The sequence below is a fragment of the Ictidomys tridecemlineatus genome, chromosome 6, assembly GCF_052094955.1.
Source record: "Ictidomys tridecemlineatus isolate mIctTri1 chromosome 6, mIctTri1.hap1, whole genome shotgun sequence".
In the NCBI taxonomy this organism is placed as follows: Eukaryota; Metazoa; Chordata; class Mammalia; order Rodentia; family Sciuridae; genus Ictidomys; species Ictidomys tridecemlineatus.
The window spans coordinates 59929061-59956297 of record NC_135482.1 but is presented as its reverse complement, the minus strand read 5'-3'; the positions used below and the strand labels follow the sequence as shown (position 1 = coordinate 59956297).

General features: G+C 34.1%; 2 protein-coding genes across 2 annotated transcripts; both read right to left on the bottom strand.

The window, feature by feature from the left end:
- Positions 1-290: 290 nt before the first annotated feature.
- On the bottom strand, positions 291-1247 carry LOC101960754 (olfactory receptor 9K2). Its single transcript, XM_013365882.3, has one exon. The coding sequence runs from the start codon at positions 1230-1232 to the stop codon at positions 291-293; it is 942 nt and encodes a 313-aa protein (XP_013221336.2). The 5' UTR covers positions 1233-1247.
- Positions 1248-26057: 24810 nt separating this feature from the next.
- LOC101964732 (olfactory receptor 9K2) lies at positions 26058-26999 on the bottom strand. The gene has a single exon (XM_005341712.2). It carries the CDS (start codon positions 26997-26999, stop codon positions 26058-26060), a length of 942 nt encoding a protein of 313 aa, XP_005341769.2.
- Between the last annotated feature and the right edge of the window lie 238 nt (positions 27000-27237).

The window sequence follows — 27237 nt, the reverse complement described above, 5'->3', positions numbered from 1 at the left end:
GAAACATTGTTCAACACTATGGCATTCACATTGATTTGGTGAAATAAAATTATATTGGAGATGAGTAAAAGAGTTCCTTGTTAAAAATTCTTCCCTAACATCCACAACATCTCCCACATCCAGGACTTTCAGGATTAATGATGTCTCAGAGGGGTAAAAAGTAATATTTGGCAAGGGTACATCACCTGGAAAAAGATACTAAGAGTATTTTTGTCACGATCGAGAGAATAACATTACTGGTTACAAGAGGTGTCATAGCCACAATACAACTGTTGGAACAGAAATAAGATTCATAGAATAGCATTTTTCTTCTCTAGAAGTTTTTTAAGAGCCTCTTTGACATCTTTGTTTCTCAGGGAGTAAATCAAAGGGTTCAACATAGGTGTGACTAGGGAGTAACATAAGGAGGCCACTTTACTCAGTTCAGGAAACCTGTTAGGGGTGAGGTACATGAAGAAGACAGCCCCGTACAGCACACTCACGACTCCCAGGTGGGAACTACAGGTGGAGAAGGCTTTCTTGCGGCCTTCAGTGGAGCGAATCTTTAGAACTGTGGACACAATATACATGTAAGAAACAACAATGACTATGATGGTTGGAAAGATAATGATGATAGATAAGGTAAAAGAGACCATTCTGTGGACAAAGAGGTCAGAACAAGATAATCTCTGAAGTGGGCGAACATCACAGTAAAAGTGGTCAATGGCCCGAGAAGCACAAAAGGATAAAGTAAATGTCATGCTGGTTTGAAGAACTGAGCTTATGCAGCCACAGAAATAGGACCCAGCCACCAACTGAGTGCAGAGACGTGCTGACATCTGAACAGAATAGAGGAGTGGGTTGCAGATGGCAATGAAGCGATCATAAGCCATGGCTGCCAGGAGAAATCCCTCCGTCACAATGAAGAGTGCAAATAGAAAGAGCTGGGCCACACAGCCTGCAAAGGAGATGGACTTGCTTTCAGACCAGAAGTTGCTCATGGCCTTGGGTGCAATAACAGACGAATAGAAGAGATCAACAAAAGACAGGTTGCCTAGGAAGAAATACATTGGTGTGTTCAGCCGGGGATCAGTCATGATAATGGCCATCATCCCAACATTCCCTAGAAGGATCATGACATAGACAAGTAGAAATATCAGGAAGAGGAGAAGATGGAGCTCATAGCGCACCCTGAAGCCTATGAGAATGAAGTCAGTCATTTCTGAGTGATTGCTTGTTTCCCTGTCACCCATGGAAGACACCTGATGAGAGGCATAAGCAAAGCAAACAAAGGGACTCTTAGCTTTGATCTTAGCATTATAAATCATCTGTACAGTATTTAGATGTACAAGATTATTCTGAAATCATTGTTAATTTTATCCTTGTAGAAAAACTGTGACTTAAATAGAATTTGACTAAGTGATTTTTGAATTGATTTTTTTTTCCCTTAACTTCTTAGAGTGGCAGGATTTTTTTTTCTGTGCATGTAATAGAATTTCTACTGAAACATTTTTCACATTTGAAGATACCACTATCTACATATTTCCCCCTGTGGTTTACATAATAATTTCAGTATCATAAAGCAGTAACCGGAAGAGACAACAATTAATTGATGAATTTCATTCAGGAAGCACTTTAGGTACTCTGGATTTGGAGATATCGGGGTCTTTAGTAATCACATTTAGAAAAACCTGTGAGTTTGATGTATAAGTACTAACAGATATAAAGAAAGTGTCTGTATTTTTTAATTATTTAAGATATTCAATTGCATTTTGTAAGTCATGGAAACTGAATTCTATACCCACTAAATTTGTATACCTACTAAAATAAAAGATGTGCACAACCAATTACAAATATGACAATTGCTCACCCAGATGCAATATCAATAGTGTTTCATTAAAAAATAAACTGCATTCCCTTAGCGCACAGTTTATAGTTCTTTAAGAAGAGGTCCTCAGAAGAGTCACTTTAGAAATGTACATGGAACAAAATACGCATATGAGGGAAGTGTGAATTGAATTCTTATGTATCTTGAATTCATCCTCATAACTACCATTAATTGGTTAGACAGCTTAAGTAGATTTGAACTCCTTGTATTAAGAACATGGTATACTTTTTTCTTTCCCTTCAGGATTATGTATCATTCCGTATGGACAATAGTAATAGCAGCAAATATATATAAGGCATTTTAACTATGTCACACACTTTTCTTAAGGTTTTCGTAATAGCTTGTTTAGTCCATGCAATGATAATATATGATAAATACTTTTATATTGCCATGTATATAGGTAAGGTATAGAGAAATAAAGTCTGTTGAAATTCACCTGCTGGGTCAGCACTGTAGTTCAAGGCTAAGAAAATTGTCTCCAGAATCCATTCTCCTAATCATTCTTAATGGTTTATTAATACTATTGCCTTTTTAAAAGGAAATCTTTCTGTTTCTTTACTTAACTTCTACTGGTGCTTTCACGTTAAAGGTTCCTATCTTTAAAATAAATTTCCTAATTTTCTCATCTGGGTCAAAATAACCTCCCAAGGATAATAGATATTATCACCATATTTTCATATTAAATATTAATTATTTCTCACATAACAATGTATTCCTTAAGATAGGACATAACTTGTTCTCCACATATTGTCACCATGATACATTCTGTGCCTGGCAAATGGCATATCTATAAATGTTTACTATGTAGTTAAAAGCTGAGTAATAATTGAGCTTGCAGAAAGCAGAAAATGAAATACTGTGGCGGTCAGCATGCGTTTTGGTTTAGGACAGATTTAGGTTCTCACTTCCTGAATGAGACCTTGAGAGAGTTCTTTATTGTGTGGAGAGCATTTGTGTAGTGCTCCTTGTTGTGCAGAGTACTTAAACAGAAAAAGGCAAATAGGAGCAATAAAATTCTCAAAGTTTTCTTGTGGATACAAAATCATGTATGAAGACAAATCATTTGACACCATATACAGCAAAATATTCAATAAATGTAGCCATGATTCCTTTTATTGTAATTTCAAAAACAATCAATACTGAAGCAGTTGAACAGTAATAAAATGCAAATGGGCCTTTGAGGCTAAACCATTCTATGTTGAGAAAAAGAATCAGAGAATTTTTTAAAGGCTTATAGAAAATGAAGAAATCTATGAGCAATGTAATATTTTCCCTGAGAAAAAAACAGGACAAATAGAAAAATGGCATGATGTGTTATTATATTTCAAGACAGTTTTAAAAATTAAAAATAAAATGTGCACCAATCCTATCAAAAATTAAGTATGCAGAATACTTTATTATAAAGAAGAATGATTTTAAATTAGGTCATACTTTATGGTCTGGGGAGGTGTGGCTTACTTTAGTAGTGAAAGAGAGCCTGAGTAGTTATGAAGTTCTAAAAAACAGTACATTTTATTTGTCTTCCTTTAATTTTGCCTAAATTCCTTTAATTTCCAAGGTTTATTCATATGAAACTCTTTCAAATATCATGCTTTAATATTACTATTAAATATTCATTATTCCTCACCTGATAACAATTTCCTTAATATCAAAATCAACTTGTTCATTGTATATTTATTATCAGCATAATGTTCTGAGTCTGGAAAATGGCAAATAATCAATACATATTTATTGTATAGATAAAGTATATCTAATTAACATGCAGAATCAGAGAAATGTTTAATAAATCCATATCTTAAATATAATGCACGTTATAACATCATAAACATTAGTAAATATATGGCTTAAGACATTTTATCTGGAAAACAGAGTTCTTCCCAAAGCAGCCAACAAACAAACAAGTTTGTGGTTAATTATTTGCCAAAAGCTCAAGTGTTTAAAAAATTATTTTTTACCTTGTGTTATTTGGTAGTTGATCAGATCTATTAAAGATGAAGCAGTGGAATCCAAAGTTTTCCTTTTTTTAATTCTAGAAAAGGCAAACATAAAGTTAATTAATTGCTACATCACAACTACAAGTACTAGAAAATGATGATTTTGATATAAAATGAACCAAGTCTATGAGGACCATAGACTCTAGATTTTTAAAAAGAGAGAGCTTAATAGGACTTAAATAATACAAAAAAATGAGTGGTAGTTATCTTAGTTTTAAATTCCTGCCATACAGAAATGTCACCTATTTTTCTCATTTGTATTTTTTAAACTGTGCTTTCCTTCAGTAGTTGATTTCTTGAGAATTTATGTAATCTTTCTCAGAAGAAAATCAAGGTGAATTTCCTAAATAACGCTCTGCCAAAACTGAAATGATAACAGGATCTATATTCTATACATAAAGTGAACCTCAAGAATCAAACATCAGAATAGCTTCTCTCCTGCATTCTTAGATGCTCATATAATTTTAAGGAAGGAGAATAGATTGTCGTAGATATGTAAGTAGAGGTTCAGATTCCTAAACCATCTGGAATCTAATAATCGGCCAAAATATCAGCCACAATTGTACTTAAGGGTTTTGGATTTATTATAACAGTGTAACTTTTCCCAATAATTGCAGCATTGAGATTTATCTTGCCTTCTGGGAGACAGTCACCTTTGGGAGAGAAGGAAATGTAAGTCAATTATTACATGTCTAGGTTCCAGAACTAAGTCCATGAGGACCATAGAGACTCTAGATTTTTAAAAAGAGAGAGCATAATAGGACTAAAGTAATACAAAACTTTTCCTCTTTCCTTGTGTGAATGCTTAGATAGGAACCAAAAGGGTGTTTCCATTTTAATTTTTACATTGAAAAGTCACATTTTCAATTTAACATCATAACAATTTTTGGTAAACAAATTTAAATAGATATAAAAAGAGATATTATATTTCATAATAAATTTTAAGGGGATTTTTTTGTCTTACTTGTAAGTCACCAGTATGCTTTTGATTTCGTTTCCCTAGCATCTGAAAATATGCAACATTTTTTTTTCATATATTTGTTGGCCACTGTTATTTCTTTTCAGAAACATCTGTTTAGCTCATTTGCATACTTACTGTTTAGGCTATCTGTGTTTTAGGTGTTATTTTTTTTGAGTCTTTATGAATATTAGATATTAATCTCCTCTTGGGGAGTAGCCGGAAAGGATTTTTTTTCTGATTCTGTAAGATCTCTGTTCATGCTCTTGATTGTTTTCTTTTCAGTGCAGAAACTTTTTAATTTAATGCCTGCTAGCTTTATTTATATCCATAGGTTACTTTATTTATACCCATAGGTTACTAATGACATCATTTGTACATATTGTTCATTGTATCACTAGGCAGGTTACAGGTTTAGCAACATTATGTAGTGTTAAGGTCTGTAGACAAGTCAAAATAACATGTGGTATTTTGCCAGGGGAATGTTAGAGTTCGTAAACAAGTCTGGATGGTGCCTGGCAAAATGCCAGAGGGAGTGGTTTGAGAAGTAACAAAAGTGAGCTATTAAGTGTGGAGATTCCTTATTGGTTGACTGATGTATCTAGTTTATGTTAATTAGATAAGCTGTGCAAAATGTATAAATAGCTCTGTTGTCCTACAATAAAGGGCTCCCTCTCCTGCTGTATCAATCTACAGAAGTTGCTCGTCACCCCCCCCCCCATTCTCTATTCTGCTGCAGCCGACCAGGCAATGTAGCTTATTCCTCAGTTACATACTAAGTTGCAATGTGCAATACTAGGAGCTTTTTAGAGCTCTCAAGAAAGTCCATTCTATAAAGTTTTAACTATTATGTAGACAAGTTTAGGCTCAGTGATACATTGTGGTTGTCTAACAAGAGAGTTCCTTTATTCCCAGGAGCTGAGTGTCTGAGATCAAGGTCAAGGCTGATAAGACTCTAACAGAGAGCTTCCTCATGAAGGACATTACTCCAGCAGCTAGACATTCTGTTATTAGTTATCTTACTAGTACCTAGGAGAAACTGTAGAGCATTCGTAGGGTGGAAAAAGGGTTCCGGTTACCCTCACAGCTCCCTGGGAGTTTGGTCACCAGAGGAACAATTCTCTGTATATTTCCAAGGTCCGAATACCTACAATTTTTGGTATTATTTCCTAAGTTTTAGGCATCCTATTGAGAAAATCATTGCTTGTGCTTATATGTTCTACTGTTGACACTTAGATTTCTTCTAGCAGTTGTAGAGTTTCTGGTCTAATTTCTAGCTCTTTGATTCAAATTGAGTTGACTTTCATGCAGAGAGGGGGGGGATATATTTTCATTTTTCTGTATGCATATATCCAGTTTTCCCAGCACCATTTGTTATAAAAAGGGATGTCTTTTCTCCAATGTATGTTTTGTGCCTCTGTCAAGCATCAGATGACTATTTCTTTGTAAGTTTATCTGTGTCTTCTATTACAATCATCTGTATGTCTGTTTTTAGAGCAGTACTATACTATTTTTGTTACTATACTTCTGTAATATAATACAAAGTCGGGCATTGCTTTTTTGCTTAAAATTGTTTTGGCTATTCCGAGTCATTTATTCTTCCCAATGAATTTTGGAATTTTTTCCCCTAATTTTGTGAATAATGCCATTGGTGTTTTGAAGGAATTGCATTGAATATGTACATTAGTTTTGGAACATTGTCATTTTAACCATGTAAATTCTGCCCACTCAAGAACATGGGAGATGCTTTGATCCTCTAAAGAATTCTTCAATTTTGTTCTTTTTAGTGTACTATAATTTTCATTGTAAAGGTCTTTTAATTGCTTAGACTTATTCACGGGTGTTTTGTTCTATTTTATTTTATATTTTGAGGCCATTTAACATATTATTTTCTTAATCTCTTATTAAACAGAGTCATCATTCATGTCTAATAAAGCTACTGATGTTTGCATATTAATTTTGTATCCTTTCACTTTGCTGAGTTTTTTATGTGTACTAGAATTCTTGTGGTAAAACTTTTTGGATATTCTTAATATAGAATCATAACATCGGTAAATAGTGATAATTTGACTTCTTCCTTTCCTGTTTATATCACTTTTATGTCCTCCATGTGCCTAGTTTCTTTGGCTAGAATTATAAATATTACATTGAATAGGAGTGGTGAGAGTGAACAACCTTGTCTGATTGCTGATTTTAGAGTAAATACTTTCAGTTTTTCCCCATTCAGTATAATGTTGGTTTTTGGTTTTCTGGACAATGTTAGGTAAGTTCCTATCTTCCCAATTCATTTCAGTCTTTTTATCACAAAGAAATGCTGGATTTTCCAAAACTTTTTCTGTATCTATGGAAATCATCATCTGATTCTTGTTCCTAACTGTAATTACATGATGGATTACATGTACAGATTTGCATATGTTCAACCAATCTTGCATACCTGGAATGAAATCTACCTGATGGTGGTATATAATCTTCTTAATGTAGTTTTTAATGTAGCTTGATAATATTTTCTTAAGAATTTTTAAAAAAAATTTTTGCTCATCAAGGATAATAGTCTGTAATTTTATTTCCTTAATGTGTCATTGTCTGGTTTGGGTATCTGGGTGATACTGGCTTCTGAAAATAAACTTAAAGGTTTCCACTCATTTCTTTTTCTTTTCTTTCTTTTTAAAAATTATTTGCTCAAGACAATACAATGATCTTGACATATCATACTATTGATTAAAATGGGGTATGAATTCTTATTTTTCCATGTGTAAAGTCACTAATTTCTATGAAAATTACTGTAAATTCCTAGCTACTAGTTCAGCCTCTCAGCATTTATAAATCCTATACTATTGTTAGCTTTTCTCTGACATCTACATTTGCCTCTGGAATGTTATTTTACCTCAAGTTCATTTTCCACAACATATAATATTAGTTATAGTTATACAACTAATATGTACCTTGCACAACATATAATATCAAGAATCTTAATTAATTTGCTTTTTAAAATACAAGATAGTGAATTTTAGAGACTTCCTAAGAAAGTGATGATTTTTTAAATAATGAAGAAGAGTTAATTTTTTCTTTGAGTCTGGAATATATTATTCACATTGAGTGCAACTTTTAAAAGTACTATTAGAAATGGGACTAAGATTAAGTGTCTGCATTTAATATAAAAAGAAAGGAAATAAGGTCCTAAATAAATATTCAAATATTATACCTCAAGACTCTAGAAAAGCAAGAATGAACTAGTGTCAAAACCAGTAGAAGACCAGAAATAATTAAGACCAGAGCTGAGATTAATTAAATAGAGAATTTAAAACAACAACAACAAAGGATCATTGCAACAGAATTGATTCTTTGAAAAGATAAACAAGATAGATAAACTCCTAGCCAAACTACTCAAAAAAGAGAAGTCTCTAATACAAAAATTAGGGATCAAAAAGGAGATAACTCCTCAGACATTTCTGAAATCCAGAGGATCATTAGAAACTGTTTTGAAAATGTAGACTTCACCAATACAGAAAATCTGGAAGACATTTACAAATTTCTAGACATGTATGAACTACTCAAACTGAACCAGGAAGATATAGACCAATATCATGCAATAAAATTAAAGTAGCAACTAAAAGCCTTCCAACCAAGATACTACCAGATGAATGCTCAGCTGAGTTCTATCCACGTTTAAAGAAGACCTCAAATTATTCAATAAGATAAAGGAGGGAATACTACTAAATTCATTCTATGAATCTAGTATCACACGGATACCAAAACAAGACAAAAGCACGTTGTGGGAGGCCATCCTTGCAGGCGATTGATTACCTCCCTGGCTGGGTGAGAGGCACTCAGACACTTCTTTGTGTTAAGAGCTTTCCCCACTCTTCTTGTGTCCGAGGGCTTGTGTGTGTGGAGGCGTGCCTGACCACAGCCCCTGAAGACCCAATCTTCTCACCTGACCTTGGGACACTGCCTCCCTTAATCTTCATTGGATGAGATTTTCCCCAGAATTTTTGGTTCCCCAATAAAAGTCTATTCTCTGGTGTGTTCTCTCTCTCTGTCTCTTTCTGGCCTCTTTGGTAAACCTTGCTACTTTAATGGGTAATTAGAGGCTGGGGGTATGAGAAGCCATCCTGGAGCTGATTTAAGGTATTAGAGTCTGTGTCTTTAATTCAATCTCCTTTAGGATTTCCCACGTAGCCGAACCTTCACATATATATCTGTGCTGGCTGTGCTAAAGCACATCAAGGAAAGGAACTATAAAGCAATATCCCTGATGAACACAGATGCGAATATTCTTAATAAAATATTAGCAAACCATCCAAAACACATTAAGAGAAGATGGTAGAATAGGGAAGATTACATCCTTGGCTGCTTCCTGGTGTGAAACAAAGAAAGAAGACAGGCAGCTTCTCCACAAAGTGGGTCTGGGGACTTTACTGGAATTCAAAACTGGACATTCAAAGAAGACCAGGGACACAGGAGGTTAGATATAATAAAATAAGGAAAAAAATCCCCAGCAGCGCAGCCACTTCTCTGGCTGGACCAGAAGCAGTAGCCAGAGTGGTTCCTCCATGAGCATAGTAGAGGGATAAGAGAATTAAAGGAACCCATATTTTGGGGAGACCCCAGGTGTGTCTGGGTAGGGAGTGTTTACAGACCAGGGACATTGCCCAAAAAAACTGAAAGATATGCTGCAGAATATCGATGTACAGGGAAAGAAGCTGCCATTACTCCAGCCATAGTGCTGGGCACAAAGGAAGGAACAATTTTGCAGCCGAAGTGGGGGTGGGCAGAAGCTGGAAAAACCAATTTCTGGCAAACTTGAGTTTTCCACTAAACACAGGCCCAGTAAATACACACTCTGCTCGACATAGAGTGTGCTTAAATGACTGAAAGAGAATCAAACTTGGAGAGAGGTTGATACAGGCAACAACTCGTCAGGAAACCCACTGGGCTCTACCCTTCCCCCTCCAATCTAACTGCTTGCAGGACCTTGCAGGATCTGGCCAGGATCAGAACAGCCATAGTGGTAGACATACTTTGGAAACTGAACCCAAGATCAGTAAATATGGGGTCTAGAGTTGACATAGGGGAATACAAATTGGCTCCCCCACCACACGAGTGAAACCAAGGGGAGATTCATGGAATAAAATCTTCCAGCATGGACCAGCAAGTACTGGGTGCCTGAGGTGCACTGGTTTAAAATCTCAGACAAATTGGCATCCAGTGAAGAGCCTGGAGCCTGCCTAAGCCTAAGTGCTACCTCCACTATTCCACCTATGGGATTATCTCTTTCACTCCAGCATCCAGAGGGTGGATCATCATGTAACAGGTGACACCCACCTAACACTGCTGAGAAGAGAAGCTGAGAATATTTTGAACTCCAATGGAGATAATTCTTTAACTTTTCATCAAGACTTTTTTCTTATTTTGCTTTTTTAAAAATTCATCTCTCTATTTAATTGTGAACTTGATGGTATATGGACATTTGTACATTTTAATGTTTGTTTTTTTTCTCTCAATTCCAGCATTTTTGAAGCCATTTATTTTTTATTGATTCATTTTTTATGTACTAGGATGTTTGCTTGGTAAATCTTAATTTTGTTTTGTATTCTTTTATCTTATTTTTAATTTTTAAATAACTTTAACCTTATACATATTTTCCCCTACTTATCGCTTTTCCTTGATTCTCCCTCTTATTCCACTAATAGTCTATCTCTATTATTCTCTCTTTCACTCTTCATTTAATCTTTTACTCTGTCTTCTTTCCTCCTCCCTCATATTCATCACATCTTATATCACTCTGTTCTCTCCCTATCCACCATTTGAAACTGAAAACCCTTTTGCAAACTTGCTACTTTTATTATAGGCAATAATTGATCATATCATTTCTGTTTATTGTAATAATTAACATTGTAGATGTCATATTAGGAACTATTTGGTTTAATGCTCTATATTGCTTGATTTGATTGTTGTAATTATTTGTCTCCCCCTAAAATGTGAGGTACTGGAAACATTCAAGATCACTATAAGCCCATTGGGTAGAAACCAAATTACCTCAGATCCATACTGTTAGATGAGTAGACACAAAAACAACATGAAAGAGCAACAGAATAAATAGCCTCAAGCAAACCAAGATACCTCAATAACAGAATCTATCAACATTATGGTGGAAGAAATGTCAGAGAAAGAGTTTAGAATGTTCATAGTAACTGATGACAAAGTAAAAAATGGTAAATAGACTAAAATCAGAGAGAAAATACAGGAAGTAAAATATCACTTCAAAAAGAGTCAGAGGTTCTGAAAAAGAACAAGCAGAAATCCTTGAAATGAAATAAACAATAAACCAAATTAAAAATTCAATATAAAGCATGAGACCAACAGATTAGACCACTTGGATAGAGATCCTTAGGCAATGAAGACAAAATACACCATCTCAGAAACAGAGTTGGCCACAGAGAGAAGAAGTTAAGAAACCATGAGAGGAAATTCCAAGAACTATGGAATAACATTAAAAGACAATATTTAAGATTTATTAAGATATATAGAAACAAAGAAATATAAACCAAAGGAATGACAATTTTTTTCAATGACATATCAAAAAAATTTCCAAAACTAAAGAATGAAATGGAAAATGAGCTACAAGAGGCTTACAGGACCCAAAATGTAAAAAATTACAACAGACTTATATCAAGGCACATAATAATGAAAATGCCTAGCATTCAGAATAAGGACAGAATTCTAAAGGCTACCATAGAAAAATACCAGATTACATATAGGAGGACAATAGTTCAGATCTCAGCTGATTTCTCTACTCAAACCCTCAATGCTAGGAGGTCCAGGAATAACATATAGCAAACTCTGAAGGAAAATGGATGTCAGATAAGAATCCTATATCCAGTAAAATTAGGCTTCATATTTAAAGATAAAATAAAAACCTTCCACGATAAAAGTTAAAAGAATTCACAACTAGAAAGCCTGCACTACAGAATATTTTAAACAAAATATTCCATGAAGATGAAATGGAAAAAAAGTGAAAACCAGCAATGGGAGAAACTATACCAAAGTAAGGAGAAATTAATTCAAATAGCCAGAAATAAACCCCAGTGACAGGGAATACAAATCATATTGCAATAATAACCTTGAATGTTAATGGCATAAACTTACCAATCAAAAGACATAGACTGGCAGATTGGATTAAAAACAATACGATGTCTCCAAGAGATTCACCTCAGAGGCAAAGACATCCACAGAGAGAAGGTAAAAAAGAATGGGAAAAAACATATTATTCACATGGGTCATGTAAACAAGCAGGGATTTCCATCTTTATATCAGGTAAAGTAGACTTCAAGCAAAAGTTAGTCAGGAGGACAAAGAATGACATCTAATACTGCTTAAGAGAATTATACATCAACAAGACATAATAATAATCATAAATATCTATACCCCAAACAATGGAGCATTACAAACAAAGAATGGAGCATACAATGGAACAAACAATGGAGCATACATCAAACAAACCCTTCTTAATTTCAAGAATCAAATATATCACAACAAAATAATACTAAGTGACTTTAACAACCTCTCTCACTACTGGATAAATCCTCCAAAAAATAAAAATAAAAATAAAAAATAAAAAAAGAAACTATAGAATCAATATCAATAATTTAGAGTATATATATTATATATATAATATTTCATTAATCAATAGTAAATACATTTCTTCTTAGCAGTGCACAGAGTATTCTCTAAAATAGACTATATCTTATGCCACAAAACAACTCTTAGCAATCACAAACAAAATAAAACAAAACAAAAAACAGAGATAATACTCTGCATTCTATCAGATCATAATGGAATGAAATTAGAAATAACAATGGAAAAAGAAGTAGAACCTACTCTAACACCTGGAGACTAAATGATATTGTGTTGAATAATGAATGGATAGTTGAAGAAATCAGAGATGAAATTAAAAAATGAATTAGAGGTAAATGAGAATTGTGATACAATCTATCCAAATCTCTGGGCACTATGAAGGCAGTGCTAAAAGGAACATTCATTGAATTGAGCTCATTCTTTAAAAAAGAGTAGAAAGTCAATTAATGAATTACCTACCATTTCATCTCAAAGCCCTAGAAAAATGAAAAAATCAACACCAAAAGCAATAAATTTAGTAAATGATTAAAATCAGAGGTGAAATAAAATTGAAATTAAAGAATCAATTCACAAAATTGACAAAACCAAAAAGTTTGTTCTTTGAAAAAATAAATAAAATTTATACACACTTAGCAATGTTAATGAAGAGAAAGAGAAAACTCAAATTACTAAAATTAGCGATGAAAAAAGAAGTATCTTGGTGGACAGTGCTGAGATACAGAAGGTAATTAGAAACTATTTTGAACATTTACACTCCAATAAAATAGAAAATCTTGATGACGTCAACTGTCATGACTGGCACTGTCAAACTCACTGTACCTGCAAGAGGCAATGGGAGATTAACAAAAACACATACACACAGATATATAGGTAGCTGAAGTTATGTGGAGTGCTGCTCTGCCCGAGCAGATGAAGAAGCAATATCTCAAGAGCCATTTTAGCATGTTTTATTTACATGTCTCATAATCAAGTTAAAGACTATAGAAGAATAAATCTTTGTGCTCAAGAAAGTTATAGGACTAGAAACTTTTTCACCAATTAATGTGCAATGTTAGGAGCTTTGAGCAGCAATTAAGAAGAACATGATCTGAAGTTATTGTTAAGTGGGCAGGCTCAGGAATAGTAGCACTGGTGAAAATTGTGGTTGTCTTGATGCTCAGAATTCCTCTATTCCTAAGAGGTATGTGCCTGAGTTCAAGATCAAAGATGAAAAGACTCTTGCACAGAACCTCTTTGGAGCATCACCATAGCAACTGGGCACCTTGTACCCTTGCAGAGAAACACTCCCAGGCAGCAGACATGCTACAGCCATGAAGTCATCAGAGACCCTCCCCCTGACCCGCCCATACCAGTCACTGCCCTCCCATTCTCTGTCACTGCTCTCCACAATAAAAAAATTTCTAAAAACATATTACCTGCCCAAACTGAATCAGGAGGACATACACAATTTAAACAGATTAGTTTCAAGCAATGAAATAGAAGATGCCATCAAAAGCCTGCCAACAAAGAAAAACCAAGGATGAGAAGAATTCTCAGCTGAGTTATAAAGACCTTCAAAGAAGAATTAACACCAATAATTCTCAAACTATTTCATGAAATAAAAAGGAGAGAATTCTTCCAAATTCATTCTTTGAAGCTATTATCACCCTGATACCAAAATCAAAGAAAGGCACATCAAGAAAGAAAACTTCAGAATCAATATTCCTGATGATCATAGATGCAAAAATTCTCAATAAAATTCTGGCAAACTGCACACAAATGCTTATTAAACAGATGGTGCACCGCAATCAAGTGGGGTTTATTGCAGGAATACAAGGTCAGTTGAACACATGGAAAACAATAAACATAATTCATCACATCAATGGATATAAGACAAGAATTATGAGACCACCTACACTAGCCCGGGTGAGACCCAGGCTCACAGTAGGCCCAGGCCCATTCCTGCACTGGCAGGGCAGACAGCCACCAGAGCTTAGCCTCTGGCACAGGACCACCCCTCTGACCAGCAGACTTCTGCGGAAGGTGAGTCCCAGCCCAGACCTCCCATACCAACTTGCGCAGGCCCCAGGTCCAGGTTAGGTCCAAGTTCACCTCTCCCCACCTGGGAGCCTAAACCTAACTAATTTTCATCTTGGAACACTGCAGTTATCACCATAGCCTTCCCCACACAGTAGCTCCTAACTTTTTGACAACAGATAGGACCTAGTAAGCAGCTGCATCTTGGAGCAGGCATCCCAAAGGGAGTGTGAGGTTCACTCCTGAAGCCCCATCTCTGTAAGACATTGTTTCCACCTTAGGGCACCTTAACTATTTTCTCGAGTTACCTCTGCTATTGCCACCACCAACCTTAGATGCAGTAGCATACACTGAGGAACACTGGCAGGGTCTGGAAGCCCAACATCAAGGTGAGGTACAGACAATCTGCACAGGTACTACAAGAATTTAAGGAAGAAACTGTAATATCTCAGATCCATGCTGCAAGAAAGGAAGACGGAATGACAACATGAAAAAACAAGGGAGAAAAAGGGCCCCAAATAAGCCAGGATACTGTAATTACAGACTCCATGGACAGTGAAGTTAATGAAATGTCAGAGAAGGAGTTCAGAAGGTTCATAATTAAAGTGAACTGTGAATTAAAGAATGATGTAAATGAGGCAATACAGGCAAAAATTGATCACTCCAACAAAGAGATGAGAGCAAATACAAGTAGCAAAAGATTACTTCAAGAAAGAGACAGAGGCTCTGAAAAAAATATAGTCAGAAATCCTTGAAATGAAGGATACCATAAGTCAAATAAAAAACTCAATAGAAAGCATAACCAACAGACTAGATCACTTGGAAGAAAGAACGTCAGATAATGGAAGACAAAGTATACAATCTGGAAAATAAAGTTGACTACAAAGTGAAGATAGTAAGAAACCATGATCAGAACATCCAAATATTATGGTACAGTATCAAAAGACTAAATCTAAGAGTTATTGGGATAGAGAAGGCACAAAGTTTCAAACCAAAGAAATGCACAATCTCTTCAATGAGATAATATCAGAAAATTTCCTAAGCATGAAGAACAAATTGGAAAACCAAATACAAGAGACTTACAGGACACCAAATGTATTAAATTACAAGAGATCTACACCAAGGCACATTATAATGAAAATGCTTAGCATACAGAATAAGGAGAGAATTTTAAAAGATGCAACAGTGAGGAATCAGATCACATATAAGAAGAGACCAATTTGTATCTCAGCATATTTTTCAACCCAGACTCTCAAAGCCAGGAGATCATATACCAAACTCTGAAACATATATCAAGCTCTGAAAGAAATGGAGGCCAACCAAGAACCTCATATCCATCAAAACTAAGCTTTAGATTTGATGATGAAATAAAAATTTTTCATGATAAACAAAAGTTAAAAGAATTTACAACTAGAAAGCCTCCACTACAGAACATCCCCAGAAAAATATTCCAAGAAGAGGAAATGAAAAACAATGATAAAAATCAACAAAGAAATATTACACTAAATGAAAATCTAATCACGGGAGAAACCAGGTCATGTTAAAGACCAAAAATAAACAAAAATGGCTGGGAATACAAATAATGTCTCAATAATAACCCTGAATGTTAATGGCCTAAACTCACCATTCAAAAGACATAGAGTAGCAGATTGGATTTCAAAAAAGACCTACCAATATGCTGCCTCCAAGAAACTCATCTCATAGAAAAGACATCCACAGACTGAGGGTGAAGGGTTGGGAAAAATCATACCTATTAAATGGACTGCAGAAGAAAATGGGGGTTTGCAGCCTTGTATCAAATAAAGTAGTCTTCAAACTAAAGTGAGTAAAAAAGGATAAAGAAGCACACTACATACTGCTCAAGGGAAGCATACATCAACAAGACTTAGCAATTACAAATATTTATGCCCCAAATAATGGAGCATTTATGTTCATCAAACAAACTCTCCTCAAGTTCAAGAGTCACATAGACCATAATAATTTTGGGTGACTTTAACACACCTCTTCCATTACTAGACAAATCTTCCAAACAAAAGTTGATCAAAAAAACTCTAGAACTCAATAATGCAATCAATAACTTAGACTTAATTGACATATATAGAATATTTCATCCTTCCATGAGAGAATACACTTTCTTCTCAGCAGCACATAGATATTCTCTAAGACAGACCATATATTATGCCACTGGGAAACTCTTAGCAAATATAAAAAAGTAGAGATACTACCCTGCATTCTATTAGATCATAATGGAATGAAATTAGAAATCAATGATAAAATAAGAAATAAAATCCACTCCACCACCTGAAGACTAAATAATATGCTACTGAATGAACAATGGGTTACAGAAGACATTCAGAAGAAGATTAAAAAATTTTTAGAGGTGAATGACAACACAGATACAACATATTAAAATATCTGGGACACTATAAAAGCAGTTCTAAGAGGATAGTTCATTGCATGGAGTTCATAACTTAAAAGAAAAAAAAGCCAACAAATAAATTACTTAATATTACATCTCAAAGCCCTAGAAAAAGAAGAACAAATCAACACCAAAAGCAGAAGACAGGAAATAATTAAAACCAGAGCAGAAATCAATAAAATTGAAACAAAGAAAACAATTTAAAAAATTGACAGAACAAAAAGTTGTTTATTTGAAAAAATAAACAAAATTGACAGCCCCTTAGCCATGCTAATGAAGAGAAGAAGAGAGAAAACTCAAATTACTAACATACATGATAAAAAAGAAAATATCACAACAGACACTACAGAAATTCAAAAGATAATTAGAAATAACTTTGAAAACTTGTACTCCAATAAAATAGAAAATATTGAAGGCATCGACAAATTTCTAGAATCATATAATTTGTCAAAATTGAATCAGGATGATATATACAATTTAAACATATCAATTTTAAGTGATGAAATAGAAGACACAAATAGAAATCTACCAACCCAGAAAAGCTCAGGACCAGAGAGTTACACAGCCAAGTTCTACAAGACCTTTAAAGAAGAACTAATACCAATACTCTTCAATGTATTTCAGGAAATAGAAAAAGTGGGAGCACTTCCAAACTCATTCTATGAGGCAAATATCACCCTGATTCCACAACCAGGCAAAGACACACCAAAGAAAGAAAATTTCAGACCAATAAATCTCTAATGAACATACATGCAAAAATTCTCAATAAAATTCTGGCAAATAAAATACAAAAAAATATTAAAAAGATTGTGCACCATAATCAAGGGGGACGAATCCCAGGGATGCAAGATTGGTTCAACATAAGAAAATCAATAAATGTAATTCATCACATCAATAGACTCAAAGATAAGAACCATATAATCATCTCAAAAGATGCAAAAAAAGCATTTGATAAAATACAGCACCCCTTCACGTTCAAAATACTAGAAAACTAGGGATAACAGGAACATATCTCAACATCATAAAGGCTATCTATGCTAAGCTCCAGGCCAACATCATTCTAAATGGAGAAAAATTGAAGGTATCCCCTCTAAAAACTGCAACAAGGCAGGAATGCTCTCTTTCACCACTTCTATTTAACATGGGTCTTGAAACACTGGCCAGAGCAATTAGATGAAAGAAATTAAAAGGATACACATAGGAAAAGAAGAACTCAAAATGGCACTGTTTGCTGATGATATGATTCTATACCTAGAAGACCCAAAACGTTCCACCAGAAAACTTCTAGAACTAGTAAATGAATTCAGCAAAGTAGCAGGATATAAAATCAACACCCATAAATAAAAGTCATTTCCGTATATCAGAAATGGAAATGAGGAAAACTACCCCATTTACAATAGCCTCAAAAAACAAACAAACAAAAATAACTTGGGAATCAACTTAATAAAAGAGGTGAAAGATCTATACAATGAAAACTACAGAACCCTAAAGAAAGAAATCAAAGTTTGATAGTAAAAGAATAAAAAAATTATCACATAAATAGTAAGTAACAAGAAAGCCAAAATATAGACTTCAAAATAAGGCTTATTACTAGAGCAAAGAGGTTAAATTTTAAAGGGTGCATACAGGTGAACACAAAAATAAGTAATGTGCTTAATAACAGAGCTTCAAGATAAATAAAAGAAAAATTGATAGAACTAAAGGGGGTAAGACAAATCAAATAATATAATTAAAATTCAAAGCCCTTTCTATAATAATTGGAAGAAAAACTAGACCAAAAATGTTGTATAGAAAAATCTAAAAACTACTACAAATTGAGCATCCTTAATTTGAAAATGGAATTCAAAATGCTCCAAAATGTGAAACTTTTTGAGCATTGATAGAAGCCCAAAAGTCCCTACACTTGGTCTCATGTGATGGGTTGTAGTAAAAATGGAGGTGAACTGAAACTTTTGTAAAATGTTTCATTCAGACTATGTGCTTATCCCAATTTGTAGCTACTATCTTGTGCAACTTGGATTACAGAATATTCAAAAAATGGCTCTAAAATATGAAGACTTCTAAGTGTTTATGAAATATTTCCTAGGGGAGCAAAGCCTAAGACAGAGCACATGCTATGGCATAACAAATTTAAATTAAAAATCAATGACAAGGAGGCTGATTCATAGTGGGGTAGGGAGGGGGAACATGGAGGAATAGAAGAACTCTAGGTAGGGCAGAGGTATGGGAAGGGAAGGGAGGGGGCATGGGGTTAGAAATGATGGTGGAACGTAATGGTCATTATTATCCAAAGTACATGTATGAACACACATTGGTGTGAGTATACTTTGTATACAACCAGAGATATGAAAAATTGTGCTCTATATGTATAATAAGAATTGTAATGCATTCTGCTGTCATATATAAATAAAAATTAATTAAAAACACAAGAATTATATGTTTATCTCAATAGATGCAGAAAAAGCATTTAACAAAATACAGCACCTCTTCATGTCCAAAACACTGGAAAAAAAACAGGGATAGTAGAAACATACCTCAACATCATAAAAGCTATGTATACTTAACCTTAAGGCCAACATATTCTGAATGGAGAAAAATTGAAAGCATTTCCTCTAAAGACTGAACGAAGACAAGAATGCCCTTTTATACCACTTCTATTCAACATCATCCTTGAAACTCTAGCCAGAGCAATTAGACAGAAGAAAGAAATTAAAGGGATAAATAGAAAAAGAATAACTCAAATTATCACTATTTGTTGATGACATGATTCTATATTTAGAATATCCCCCCAAAATACATCAGGAAATTCTAGAACTAAGGATATAAAATTAACACCCATAAATCAAATGCCTTCCTATACATCATTGATAAGTCCAATAAAAGAGAAATTAGGAAAATTATCCCATTTGCAATAGACTAAAAATATATACTTGGGAATCAATCTAACAAAAGAGGTGAAAGACCTCTATAATGAAAACTATGAACATTAAGGAAACACATTGAAGATGGAAAAATCTCCTATGCTCTTGGATAGACAGAATTAAAGTTGTCAAAATGGCCATACTACATAAAGCATTATACAGATTTAATACAATTCCTATTAAAATCCCAATGGTATTCTTTATAGAAATAAAAAAAAAACAATCCTAGAATTCATTTGGGAAAATGAGATCCAGAATAGCCAAAGCAATTCTTAGCAAGAAGAATGAAGGAGAAGGCATCACAATACCAAAACTTAAACTATACTACAGAGCCATAGTAATAAAAACAGCATGGTATTGGCACCAAGATAGATATGTAGACCAATGGTACAGAATAGAAGACACAAAGACTAGCACACATGAATATGGTTATCTCACAGTAGACAAAGGCACCAAAGACATACATTGGAGAAAAGATTCCCTCTTCAATAAATAGTGTTGGGAAAACCAGAAATCCATTTGTAGCAAATGAAATTAAAACCCATGTCTCACCCTGCACAAAAATCAACCCAAAAAGGATCATAGGTTTAGGCACTAGAACAGAGACCCTGCACCTAATAAAAGAAAAAGTAGGCCCAAATCTCCACCATTTCAGCATAGGAACCAATTCCTCGACAAGACTCCTAATGTACAAGTAGTAAAATAAAGAATCAATAAATGAGTTGAATTCAAACTAAATTCTCCTTCTCAGCAAAGGAAACAATCAATAACACAAAGAAACAGGATATAGAATGGGATAAAATCTGCCACATGCACCTCTTATGGAGCATTAATCTCCAGATATATGAAGAACTCAAAAATTTAACATCACCCCCCCAAAAAAAAACCCAAACAATCCAGTCAATAAATGGGCTAAGAAACTCAAAAAATACTTCATGGAAAAAATACAATTGATCAACAAATACATGAAAAAATGTTCAACATCTCTAGCAATTAGAGAAATACAAATCAAAACTCTACTGAGATTCCATCTCACTCCAGTGAGAATGGCAATCATCAAGAATACAAGCAACAATAAGTGTTGGTGAGGATGTGGGGGAAAGGTATACATATATTTTGTTGGCGGGGCTACTAATTGGAGCAACCACTCTGGAAAGCAATATGAGGATTCCTCAGAAAACTTGGAATGGAACAACATTTGACCCAGCTATCCCACTCCTTCATTTATACACAAAGGACTTAAAATCAGCATACAAGAGTGACACAGCCACATTGGTACTTAAAGAAGAATGAAATTATGGCATTTGCCAGTAAATGGATGGAACTAGAGAATATTATGTTAATTGAAATAAGTCAAATCCAAAAAACCAAAGGCTGAATGTTTTCTCTGATATTTGGATGCTAATTCACAATAAGGGGAAGCCTAGGGAAGAATAGAGGAACTTTGGATTAGACAAAGGAAAGTGAATGGAGGGGACTGTGTATGGATGTAGGAATGATAGTAGAATGAATTGGACATTATTACTCCATGTGCATATATGGTTACATGACTGTTGTAATCCTACATCACATACAAACAGAAAATGAGAAGTGTACTCTATTTATGTATAATGTGTCAAAAAGCATTCTACTATCATATATATCTAATCAGAAAAAAATTAAATTTTTTTAGAAAACACATTAAAAAGACTGTATACAATGACTAAGTGGGTTTCATTTCAGGGATGCAAACTTGATTCAACATGTGCAAATCAATAAATGTAATTTACCATGTAAATACATTTAAGGGCAAGAATCACATGATGATGTCAATAGGTGCAGAAAAAGCTTTTGACAGAATCCAGCATCTGTTTATGATAAAAATATTGAAAGAAGTTGGGATAGTAGAAACTTACTGGAACATTATAAAGCCTATTTACCACAAACACAAAGCCAACATTTTACTGAGGGGGGAAAAATAGAAAGCATTTCCTCTAAAATCAGGAACAAGACAAATCAGGAACAAGGAAAATGACTTTCAATTACCACTCCTATACAATATAGTTTTATGGAAGGATGTATGTGACAAACCCAAAGCCAATATCATACCAAACAGAAAAAGTCCTGAAATCATTTCCTCAAAAATCAGGAACAAGGCAAAGATGTCTACTCTCACCGTTACTATTCAATAATATAATTGAAAACTCTAGTCAGAGCAATCAGACTGGTGAAGGAAATTAAAGGGATAAAACTAGAAAAAGGGATAAAACTAGTACTGGAAGGACTTTTCTTAGATTGGGGGAACTTCTAGACAAAACATGTCTCTTCTGGCCCATTTATTTATTTAGTCAACCATTATTTATTATAGACTTGTATATGTTTTTTTTTGACCTGGAATATAATCCCAAATTGTATTCTTTAAATTTATTGCTTTATGTTTCCCAGCTTTGGCTCTAGGAAACTCTTTGAAATTAATTCCTGAACCCCTTTAAAATGTCTCATTTGTTGTGTTTGGTAAAAGTTCCATTATGCTTTAACATGCAAGACTCTTAAGATTTTTCTTGGATTCTCCTTGCTTGGTCATAAAATCAGCCAGTCTGGCTGTTTTTTCTGTGTATATTTATTTTTGTTTGTTTTATTTGATTAGAAATGTTATTAGAAACCACTATTGGGATGCTATGTGTGCTTGTTACTACTGGGTGGCATTGCTTCTAGGATCTCTCAACAAACAGCTAGAAAATATACATGCTAAGCCATGCATACATATATGACAAATACTATTTCACCATTCATCCATCTTTATCTATATTGACCTTATGATAAATTCACACTGATGTCTCCATCTCTTATTCCATATCATGATTCACTCTAGATTTTTCCTTTACTAATCTGTAATTCCTCATTCCAACAGTGAGGAACCTGATGATCTACAACATCTACCATCGTTTTGCTCTTTTTTTTCAACTCCAGATGCATGCACAGAAATTTTGAGATTGTAAATTTACAACCTGCAGAAACAAAATTGCCAAAGAGTGTATTATGTTTGTGTACCTTACTTTTGTATTTAGTCTCAAAGTTTCTAACAACAACAAATACACTGTTTTCAAAGACCAGCACTTTCCCCCCAAGTGCTTCAATGAGATTAGGCCATATATTTTTTTTTGTAATTTTTATTTGTTCTTGTTAATTATACATGACTGAAGAATCCATTTTGATATATTTATACAAAGCTTGGAATATATCTTATTCAATTAGGTGCACAGTCTCATGGGTGTACACAAAGATGAGATTCACTGTGGCATATTCCTATATGTACATAGGAAAGTTATGTCCTATTAATTCTGTTGTCTTTCCTATTCTCATCACTTTTCCTTACCCTTCATTCCTGTCTATCTAATCCACTGAATCTCTATTCTCCACCCTACCCACTTGTTGTGTGTTCACATCTGCATATCAGAGAGAACATTTTTGTTAATGGTGTTAATGGTGTATCACACTTAGCATGATAATCTCCAGATGCATCCATTTACCAACAAGTGTCATAAATTCACTCTTCTTTATGGCTGAGAAATATCCCATTGTGTACATATACCATAATTTCTGTATTCATTCATCCACTGATGGGCATGTAGGTTGGTTCCATAGCTTAGATATTGTAATTCTGCTGCTATAAACATTGATGTTAGGTCATACATTTTTAATATAGTGTGATTCTTTTCTCAGAGTCTTCATTTCAAATAAGGGTTCCCTATTCTCAGAGTTCATTTTTAAAAAAAATTTAAATACATAACATTTACTCTGTGTGCAGTGAAACTATGGGATTCAAAAAAATTCTTATTACTATGTTTCTGCCTTTATTGCACCATATAGATTAATTCATCCACCCAGAAAATCTCCAGGGCATCCTCTAGTCAACACGCTCAAAATCCCTGGAAATACTGATTTATTTTCCTTCACTATAGATTTGCGTTTCCAGAATACTATGTGAATACAATCATATGTTCATTTAGAAAAATTCATTTAAGGTTTATTCATACTGATATGTGAATTAAAACTTTGTTCTTTAATTTTTAAATTTTATTGTATGAATACATATCATTCACTTACCAGAAAAATCATGATTGTTTCCAATTCAGGGGGATTGTGAATAAGTATATTATAAACATTCATTTATAGTTTCTATATGAACATAAATTTTAAAATCAGTTTTGTAAATATTAGGAGCACAAATGTTGATTTACAGAGTTAGTCTATGTTTGACTTTGCAAGGAGCTAGCAAGTTGTCTGCTATAGGATTTTATATCCATACCATCAATGAATGAGAGAACATATTGCTCTGCATCATCACCAGTATTTGATACTGTTGGATCTGGCAGGTGTAGCCATTTCAATAACCATACCATTATACTTTGAATATTTGATTTTTTTCTAATTAGATAAGATCATAGTCAAGGATCTTGCCATCCTTAGTAAAGAGGTTTATATGATAGTGTCTGTCATAATTTAAATTTATAGAAAATGGAATAAAAAATGAAAATACTTGAAGTTCACATATTGCAAATGTAATAAGACTGAATTTGGATAGCTGATTCTTGAACAGGTATTGCTTCTTTATTATTTGGGGTTACTTGGTTCTTACTCAAAGAGAAGCCTTTTTTTTTTCTAGCATTTCTACTGATTCAGTGGTTCCACATACCCTTCCAATATATTCCTCTTCTTACGTGAAGCAAGTGATTTTCAGCAAGTAAGCCTATCAGGTATTCACTCAATAAAACAAAAAAGATATACTCATGGTTGATATGTAGAGATTGTGAAGTAGTATTAATTGACTTATTTGGAATATTCATAAGGGGTAAGTAAAACCCATTTTAAAAATCTAGAGCCATATTCAGAATAGTACAAAAACACTTTTGTGTGAAAATAATAGTGATTTTCTTTGATTAAAGAATTTTTCTAATTATAACACATTAGAATTGAAGCCTATTTTTACGAATTCCAGAATACTTCTGTTCTACTATTTACTATTCCTCCCTATTGTGATCCTAATCTATCAAAGGAGTTGTATACTTCCTATAATCACTGGGGTCTTTTGAGAACCTGATTGACTTTATTGAAACGCTGTGTTAGTTTGAAAGTAGACAACATGCATAAGAATTTGTAGGGTTGAAACTAGGAATACAACACCTTTTACAACATCCCTTTGTACATTTTCTCATCAACATTAGATTTTACACCACAATATAAAAAAGGAAATAATAAAAGTAAACACTTGACATTTTCTTTAGTATATTTATCATTGATTTTTATAATATTTGGAGATACCAAATACTTCTCAAAAAAAATAAAGGTCAAATGCTCTCATTAAAGTAGACCATTAATGCAAATATTAGAAAGAAAAAAAGATCACATATGATTCAAATATCAAATTCTTTACAGAAAAAATTGGGAACATATATATTTCAACCATTAAGGAAAACTAAATAATTCAAGGCACACTGGTGAAAATGGTTGAAAGCATCTAATTCAATTTGCTTCAATTTGCTCCCTCATAAGAGGACACCTGTACTAAAGATTTTCCTTTTGTATTTTTTAAGTACTCAGATTTTAGAAGATTGGATACAAAATGTTTCTAAACCTCTTTGATATGACAATGAATTAGTGGCAATCAATACTAAAAATAAAAAACAATACAATGCAATTAAACATCAATGAAATTAGTTGAGTTACTCTGTTAAAATCATGATGGCACAGAAAATAATGACTCTTTCACAGTGACAGTTTTTTTAAAGGAGAATAGACTGAAAGAAAGTCTCTGTGAATATATTTTATAAATGAATCAGGTTTTGCAACTCATAAAGCATTCTTCTTTGGGATGGTGTTTCTGCAAACCACAGAAGTTTATGTGTGAGTTCAACATTTTACCAAAGCAAATTTTCTCCCATAATGCCAGTAAACCCAGAGGAAAAAATAATGTTAAATCTTCCTTTCTCCCACTGTCATAAAAATAAAATGAGAAAGAGTGAAAATTGTATTTCTATTCATGAAATGGCTGCAAATTTTATTGATGTCTAAGATATGCAGTAATAACACTGCTCTTTTATAGAAGAATGAATAATGGATGAATACTACCCCTTCCTTATTAATAAATCATTAGTGAGGTGGTCAGCTTAAAAAGTCCCTGAATGACTTAAACTTGATCTCATATTAAAATAAAACCAGGATAAATCAGTGGGCCCCTCAATGAGGAAACACCAAGAAAGGAGAATTAGGGTAAAGCTTTCTTGTTCCCTAGGATTTTTCTCAAAGCTTGTTTGACATCTTTGTTTCTTAGAGAGTAGATCAGAGGGTTTAACATGGGTGTCACCAGTATGTAAAATACTGAGGCCACTTTGCGGAGTTCAGGATTGCTGGGAGGTACGAGATACACAAAGGAGACAGTCCCATAAAGCACACTCACTACCCCAAGGTGAGAGCTGCAGGTGGAGAAGGCTTTCTTTCTCCCTTCAGTGGAGGGAATCTTCAAGACTGTGGACACAATGTACATGTAAGAGACTACAATGACAACTATTGTGGGCAAAATAATGAAGATAGCCAAACTCAGAGATACCATCTTATTGACAAAGAGATTAGAGCAGGAGATCTTCTCAATTTGGTAAGAATCACAGTAGAAGTGATCAATGACTCGGTACGCACAAAAAGACACTGAGAATGTCACACTGACTTGAATGGTGGAACTGACCCAGCCACAGAAATAGGAACCAGCCATCAGCTGGCTGCAGAGGCGTCTTGACATGTAGACACTATAAAGAAGAGGATTGCAGATGGCACTGAAGCGGTCATAGGCCATGGCTGCCAGGACAAATCCCTCTGTTACAATGAAGAGTGTAAAAAGGAAAAGCTGGGCAGCACATCCTCCAAAGGATATGGTTTTTTTCTCAGACAGGAAGATGACCATGGCTTTAGGAGCAATAACAGTGGAGTAGGAGAGGTCAATGAAAGACAGATTTCCTAGAAAGAAATACATTGGTGTGTTCAGTTGGGAGTCAGTCACAATGACTGCCATCATACTAATGTTCCCCAAAAGGACCATGCCATAGATCAGCAGGAACAGGAGGAAGAGGAGAACGTAGAACTCTGGAGGCACCCTGAAGCCTGCAAGAATGAAGTCAGTTACATCCGAGTGGTTGCTTCCTCCCTTGTCACTCATGGCAAGAACCTACTAGGAGGTATGAGACAAGGTTAAGAATTAAATTTTATACCTTTGCTCTAGTATCATAAAATATCCTTTTTTCTTGGAGAAGACATTGAGATTTGTATTTTCATCTCTTTTAAGCCACCCACTTTTATAGGAACTGAATCTGAGGTATATTAAAATTGCTGATACTTTATATACAGAGTTACGAAAAAAATGTGCTGTAAGTAGATAATAATGAGTGTAATGCTTT